The following is a 6,814-nucleotide window of genomic DNA, read 5'->3' on the forward strand; positions in this document are numbered from 1 at the left end:
ACAAACAACCAATATACAAAAGACAATACAGAAATAAATACATAGTATTATCTATCGTTAGCTTCTGCGTCACCATTTGGTTTAGCATGGGTTGTGTGCTGTGCATCTATTGATCCTTAAATAATTAATAATAAAAACCTGTGTAAGACTAAGACGGAATCCTATCTATAACCCTAGAAAGAGGAGAGCTAACGCTAGCTCCTCTTTCTAGGCTATAACTTTATAACGGAATATTTTCCCAGTGCCAATTCGGCTCTTTCTTGCACATATTGGACTAAATACATTATTCTTTTACTTGCGCCTCTGTAGGGGGTTTATATTCAGCGGACGTATTTCGAAGATGACATGCTTGTCAGTAATCACAATTATAGACAAATAAAAGCACGTTTAAAAAAAAAAAAAGGTATATATATATATATATATATATATATATTATATAAATATCAAGGGAAGAAAAAAAAAATTTAAAAATAAAAAAATCGCTGCGAGCAGGATTCGAACCTGCGCGGGTATAACCCATTGGATTTCAAGTCCAACGCCTTAACCACTCGGCCATCGCAGCACTTGCTGTAATGCGAGCTATTATAAATTATATAATAGAAAGCTTATTAGACCAAATTATAAATTCAATAATACGGCCATACACATCCTTCTTAGTCGTTTATGATCGATTTCTAAGATCATCTAACATTCCAGCTTCTTGATGTTCAATAATTTCTTGAATTTGGCGTTTGGATCTCTCGCACTGTTACTCATTCAGTCGGAAGAGAAAGATAAGTCTATAATGAAGCGGAAGTCGAAAGCGCCACCCTTATTATCTTCATAAAAACTGACATAGGGCCAGTGCATAGTGCATGTCGCCTGCTATTCTACTAAGTCTGATGACTCAATGATTTTAGTGTAGAGTGACACATTTGAGATTTAAACGTTTAAAACGAAATGATACAATGCAATAATACGGATTATATTTTGATACTGCTTAACCAATTGTGGGCCTGTCTTTATTACAATAGTGATCGTTTATTTCAAGGAAAGGCTCTCCTGATCAAGTGATTCATGATGTTTTTGTTTGTTTACAATTAACAATCACCTTAACTGATCATCATCAACAAGGTACCCAAATAATATTTCTATTGCAGTCTCTTTGCTTTCACTGTGCGGTAGTTTCTGTGTAAGATGAGATTTACAAAACTTCCAATTGCTTAATCAGTATTACGCCAAAATCCGTTGATTTATTTTGTTGGATGGAGATGGGGTGGACATTGAAAGTGAAAGAGCTTATTTTTTGGAGTCTACTGTCGAACTTTTTACTTCTAACTTGGTAAAAGGTGGCGCCTGTGCCGTGGCCATGAGACCCCACGCAAAAGTGGGAGTCTGAGACAGTTTGGCGCCCTGTACAAGTCAGATTTCTACAAGAGTTACAAGTCTAGTCTAGATGTGATTAAAAGTTAAAGTTATGTGTCTAGAGTGTTAGTGTTAGTGTTAGATTACTTTTAGACTACTTTAGACGTCTCTTCTAAATCTAAAGTCTAAATCTTGACGAAACTCCGCTCTTTTTAACGTTTATTTGCTTTTGAGAATAAGAAAACTTTCGTAATGAACATCGTAATTAATTTCAATAGGTAAAAGTATAAAATTAGCTAGATACCTAAACCGAAACCTAAACAACAAATCAGTCGAGGGTTAGTTGATTAGTCTATGTCGTCATTCATGTGAATGGTGTGGCCGAAGAATGAGTAAGTCGTCTGACTTGAAAGACTTGTCAAAATCAGAATTGACGCTGTCTGTTTGAATCCTGTACTCTTAACACTTTTTTCTTTCTTTTTTTTTATTATTGCCTTCTGTCTACAGGTCCTACCCCTGTTTTTCTTCTTTTTCTCTCTCTTTTAATTGCTTTTTATGAAATATTGCAAAGTGTAATATTCATACCCACTCCGATCTTTTTCTATTGTTAAAAACTTTTGTAAATGAATTTTATAAATCTGGCTCAGAAACGGGGGAAAAAAAAGGAAATGAATGTTTCACTCAGAAACAAAACAATCAGAGGCAACAAAAAATTGCAAACCAAATAAATAATGGGAAACAAAAGAAGTTGTTAAGAATGGAAGGAGTGCGTTATCTATCTTCTTTAGTCTTCTCTTCTCTCACCATCTCTCCTCTTTCCACTTCCCTCTAGAACCCCCCCCCTCCCCCCATCTTTTTTATTGATAATTTTAGAGACATTTCTGTGAATAACGACAGCCCTCCCCTCTCTGTCTTTTTCTCCTTAAAGTTTCAACTCCATCGAGTTTGAGTCACGCCTATATTATGCAGGTTGTCCTTCAAAGCCATAAGGCTCATAGAGTCGTAGTTTATCTCAGTGTCTATTGTGTTATAAACAGACAGTAGCAATTGCTTGCTTCTCTTTGGATATGACATACACATACACACGTAGCGCATCACTAAATAAAGCTAATTTGTCTTAACATTTGATTGTGTAGACTTTACTCCTCTCAGTCTCTAATACTTCAACAAATTGACAGTAAGATATTTGTATATTGAAAGATCATTCACCAAGAGTGCCAAAAAAAAAAAAAAAAAATCATGAAAGTGGAACACCCTTAAAAACAATTTAACTTCAGGAGTCAAAGAATTCAAAGAACAAAATTTTTATTTAAAATAATATTAAAGCTTTAAATGGGTTTATTTGTGAAAAGCGGTGTCTTGTTTCAAAATGTTACAGTGAAAATGGTCTGTGCTGACAGATGTCGACAGGGTCTTATTTTATTTCATTTATTTGTTATTTTTTTGAGGGGGTGACTTTTTTTTAGTAGCACCTCTCCATTCATTTCTTTAAAATTCAAAATGGCTCGTCTGTGAATGGTAATTTGTCCAACTGAATATCACAATAAGAATAATCGGAAAAAGCAGACATAAGCTGCAAAAATGGTTTCACTTGATTGGGGATTTTTTATCAATACTGGATTGTTTCCATGTCCTTCTAGTTGTAGAAAAGGGATATGTATTACCTTTTCCTTACTCCTGGTTGTATGCAAAATGATGCCAACTCTATATAGCAGTATTTATTTTCTAACAAAATAGGAAAGAATAAAATAATTAATATTAATAAGGACCTGATAAGGTGCCTGCTAATTACGAGATGCCTAACGTAATGCTAGATATTTCACAATCTGTGAGAGACCTAATGCTATACTAGATATCCGACAAAAAACTTCCACTAATAAATGAGACAGGGGCTTTGGTCAATTCAAATTTCTGGTCATTGTAGGGACTCAAACAATTGTTTGGTTACTTATGAACCAAAGTTTGCCTTAAATTCCCAACTGAAATAATAAAACAATGTATCTCTCAGATCTTGCACCCATGAGTCCAATAAATGTTACCTGTCCATCATAGAGACGACTGCTGCTGCTGATGATTAATTTGATTATAAGGCAGTCTATGTGGGTTTGAGGAAGTGGGTAGTGGTGTTTGTGTGTGTAGTGTCTCTGTGTTTGAGAGAGAGAGAAAGTGTCAGAAGGTCACTGTTTTACATGTCAGGCTCTTGTATAATATCAGATCTCATCTCATGCGCTGATCGTATAAATGAGATGTGTCCCCTACCTTACTGAATGTCTTGGTCTTGCAACACAAGCATGTTAATAGTTAATGTATTTTTATGTTTTTATTGGTTTTTGTTGTTGGCGGACGAAGGGCTTTGAACTCAAAACACTCAGTGTTTGGTATTTTGTTCTTTTTTGAAGCGGTTACATTCATTTTTGTTTATTACTTTCAACCATGTCATTGATGTACATTTGAATCATATCTATTTAATTAAGGGGTCCCGATAGCTCAGTTGGTAGAGCGCTGCGACTTCACAATCAAAGAGAATAATCGATCCCAGGTGCAGTCGAAAAATTTTTCTGACCCCCTATCCAGCCGGCTGTGATTTGGTAGCTGGGTCTGGCAGAAAGTACTTTGTGATAGACTAGCATCTTATCCAAAGGTTAGCAAGCAATTGCTATTGTCCGTTTCACGCTATAGAAATGGGATAAATTCTGTCTCCATGGGTGTAATAGCTCTGAAGGACTGCTCTTAAAAAAAATTAATCCTCAGCTAAAAAGAATAAGAGACACAGATAACAACAATTCACACAGAAAAATCTGTGTTATTGATGCAGTTAATGTTTTCCTAAAGATATCTAGCAGTGTAGACTTAGTGTTTCCAATTCTTCCTAATATATTTAATTAATTATTATAATTATAAAATTGAAATCAATAGAGGGCACAAGATATCAGTTCGGGTAGCTTGTTGGTGGCTAGGTCTGAGTTAAGATCTGGAGGAATTTATTTTGTAGTGGGCCTATATTATTCTCTGTAAAAGATATCAATCATTTGTGATTGTCCTTTGAAATAATAGTTGGCTCAAATGTCCTCATTGCTCCAAAACTAATAATACAACTGTTTACATATAGACATTGCTGATAGTTGAAATTAAGGGGCAATTAAATTACTTCTGAATTATTGCTTTTGCTTTGTTACAGAGCTCAAAATGAGCTTCATGAAAAAAATGCTTGGCCAGCGGAGCGCTGAGGAAATGGCTGGCCAAAATCAGGATAACAATCTGGGACTGATGCATCTCCGTAAGCTTTTCACTGACTTTAGGCACCCAACGGTCAAAGCCACACAGAAGAATCAAGAGGAGAAACTTTACAGCATGTTGCCCTTGTTTATCAAGGTTGGTAATATTTAGATTCTTTATAGCTAAAATCCATTTGTTGCCTCACTGTGTATAGTTTCACTGTCTTGACCTTTATAATTGATAAAAGTACCAGCACCTCACCAGTTTTACTTCAATCACTTAAATCTTTAATGGTGGTATATATATATATATATAATATATAAATATATTTATATAGTTTGAATAAGTCTGTGTAAAGCCAAGATTATATTATATTTAAACTGATCCAATGAGAAGTGACATTTTTTAAAGAAGCTGTTTATGTATTCATACTGTAAATGAGTATAATTAATAACTATAAACATTTTCACTAAGATTCTTTTTCCGCAATTAAAGTCTCAACAAACTTACAAGGGGAATTTGGTTTTTAATGAAATTCTTACTGGGAAATCCTTGTCACATGCCCCACTGTAAAGTCATTGCCAAAGATCTCAATGATTTTTAAAATTCTAATTTTAAATATAAAGCTATTTACATATTTTAAAGTAGTTTTAACTGTTAACATGCATTTCAAATGTCCAAGCAAATGGAGACATTTTGAAAAATGTCTGTCGATGCATTTTTGACAGTAACATTCTGGAGTTCTTACAAAATTTGTCTATATTTTTCAGGTGTTTGAAAAAACACAGTCCCAAGAGATGGCAGACAGGTGGAGTGATGTCCTCCAGTTTTGTAGTCATGTCTCCAAACTGATGGTGACAGAGATACGTAGAAGAGCTTCTAACCAGTCAACAGGTATACCATTATATGATCACATACCATTACATTTTCAATATTCTTTACCTGTAGTCCAGATAACCAATTTTTTTCGCTTTCATTATATTACAAGACAAAAATAATTGATGATTTGATAATCTAGATATCTGGATAATTGGTTATTTTTACTGTCTGAGTTTTTATTGCTTGTATACACTTGATTTGCAATTGTAGCCTCGTGCATTTGATAACCTAATTTATTTAATCACTCAAGAGGCTGCAAGTTGTGCCATAGTTGAGCTATTGGAGATGGAGTCTACAGCTGAGAGTGGCAATGGATGGATGCTTCTGACAGCTATCAATCTGTTGTCTCAGGGAGGAAATACATTGATTGACTGCATGACTGCTGCCTCCCTTCCCTCCACACTGGTCAAGTGTTTGTATCTTTTCTTTGATCTCCCTCCGGTAACTGATGGAGACAGCCAGGAGCCGGATTCAGAATTCACTCGTCTTGAAAAGAGGATTTTGCTTCAGAAAGTCTTTGTACAGGTCAGTCACTTAAGTATCATTGTCTTTCAGTCAGTGTCATGTGTTTTTTCTGGAAAGATTTCTCCGAGCTCTCTGCTTAAAAGAACTCCAAATTTCGACTATAATGGTAAGGGTATCACTGATGAGACAATTCACTAATGAACAATTAACAAATGATAGGTCACTCATTATCCATTTTTGAATTCTGGATGTATGTGTGGGTTTAGTATAACTATAATTTAAACCCATAAAATTGTTTGAAATCAATAAAGAAAGGAATTTGTCCTGCTTCTGCATAATCCTTATATTAAATATATATATATTTTATTTTCAATGAAAATGCATGAGCAGAATTGACTTTTTCATCTTGTAGGATGATTTGTAATTATGCAGAAAGATTAAACACTAGGTAGGTGATTGAACACTCTCATATTCCATTTTTCAGGTGTTGGTGAGACTTTGTAATCACACATCTCCTGCTGAAGAACTTGCCCGTAAAGATGATCTGAGCCTGTTGTTTAGTGCAATAACTAGTTGGTGTCCCAGCCATAACACCATATGGAGACAAAGTGCAGGGGAAGTGTTGGTCACTTTATCCAGACATGGACTCACATCTCAAGTTGTTTCATACATTCATGGTAAGAACATTATTTCAATCTTTTGTTGATAGTGTGATGAATTTTTTTCTTTCTTAATAGATAGATAAGCACAAAGCCAAGATGATAATATAATATATTATCATGAAGCAGCATATAGTGCCTTGAGATAATTAAGAGCTAATAGGTGTGCTAAATCATAAATTTCTGGTGAGTTCCTGACCCCCTATAGTGGGCAGGGAGGTACATACTGTGTCTTCTATCCTCCTATGTAT

General features: G+C 34.9%; 1 protein-coding gene and 1 non-coding gene across 2 annotated transcripts; one reads left to right on the forward strand and one right to left on the reverse strand.

Moving 5' to 3' along the window:
• Positions 1-480: 480 nt before the first annotated feature.
• On the reverse strand, positions 481-562 carry Trnas-uga (transfer RNA serine (anticodon UGA)). Its single transcript has one exon. It is a non-coding gene; the product is annotated as a tRNA-Ser (tRNA).
• A 282-nt stretch (positions 563-844) lies between these two features.
• LOC144961079 (WD repeat and FYVE domain-containing protein 3-like) lies at positions 845-6,610 on the forward strand. Its single transcript, XM_078894397.1, has 5 exons — positions 845-1,113; positions 4,523-4,716; positions 5,331-5,454; positions 5,690-5,964; positions 6,389-6,610. Exons 2-5 carry the CDS (start codon positions 4,531-4,533, stop codon positions 6,608-6,610), a joined length of 807 nt encoding a protein of 268 aa, XP_078750523.1. The 5' UTR covers positions 845-1,113; positions 4,523-4,530.
• The last annotated feature ends 204 nt before the right edge of the window (positions 6,611-6,814 follow it).

Source organism: Berghia stephanieae, unplaced genomic scaffold (assembly GCF_034508935.2).
Source record: "Berghia stephanieae isolate SIO BIC M18660-M18661 unplaced genomic scaffold, UCSD_Bste_1.3 scaffold1327, whole genome shotgun sequence".
Taxonomy (NCBI): Eukaryota; Metazoa; Mollusca; class Gastropoda; order Nudibranchia; family Aeolidiidae; genus Berghia; species Berghia stephanieae.